Raw genomic sequence first — 849 nt, 5'->3', positions numbered from 1 at the left:
CTTCAAGGAGTTGATAATCGTAGTAGGGAAGGTGAGACACAAAACTGTGGCACATGTCATCAACTTAAACTTCATCCACTTCTTCCTCTTATTTAGCCTCCTTTTCTGGCATCTTTCTCTTTTCATCCTAACTGATGAAACTAAGAAAGTAGATTTCCATGGGAGAGGATAGCTGTGGGCGTGATGGTGCCACACAACCCTCCTGATATCAGTAAGGAGGAGAAAGTTTAACAGGGGTAATCTTTAAAGGAAAAAATTACCTTGTTGAGAAGGATAATTTTGGAGGGTAGACTGCACTGCCATGACATTGGTATGCTTTCACACTCTTGGATTAGATGAGCAAACATTTTAAATTCACCAGACAGAAAGTAATGAGGCCCCCAGAGCATTTGTTGGCTTAGAGTACCCTTTATTTACTAGTTTAAAAGTATCTCTAATAACAATGAAATCATCATCATCAAATTGCCACAACGTAAGCCTAGCTTATGGTGTGGAAAAAAAGTTAATTTGGATATCACATGGCTTAGTTTTCTGGCTAAAACTGCATCAGATAAAAAGCCTTTAGTACTCAGTTGAAAAACACAGTTGTGAAGATTCTCAGATACACCTATGAAGGCAAACCATCCATCACTGCTCACACAGTTTCCTGCAAAATCCCACTGCCAAAAGTTTTGCAGTGGGTTCTTCACAAAAAAATGAACCCGAGTAAAGAAATAAGTTAGTTGGAAACAAAAATTCTTAAGAGGAAAAAGCTTCTGTATGTTCTATTATATACATGGATATATTTGCAGAACTATCCTCTGCCAGACCTTTATATGTTGGATGGTGTGCTGCCATACACCATCCCAT

General features: G+C 38.4%; 1 protein-coding gene across 1 annotated transcript in view; it reads right to left on the bottom strand.

Moving 5' to 3' along the window:
• Positions 1-416: 416 nt before the first annotated feature.
• NLRC4 (NLR family CARD domain containing 4) overlaps positions 417-849 on the bottom strand; it is an 87,910-nt gene continuing 87,477 nt past the window's right edge. Inside the window, 1 exon segment of the mRNA XM_042780680.1 lies at positions 417-737. Within this exon segment, the coding sequence (XP_042636614.1) occupies positions 417-737 (321 nt within the window).

This window comes from Orycteropus afer, unplaced genomic scaffold, assembly GCF_000298275.1.
Source record: "Orycteropus afer afer isolate SDZICR_OR568_19922 unplaced genomic scaffold, OryAfe1.0 scaffold00054, whole genome shotgun sequence".
In the NCBI taxonomy this organism is placed as follows: Eukaryota; Metazoa; Chordata; class Mammalia; order Tubulidentata; family Orycteropodidae; genus Orycteropus; species Orycteropus afer.
This window is presented reverse-complemented; position numbering and strand designations above follow the sequence as displayed.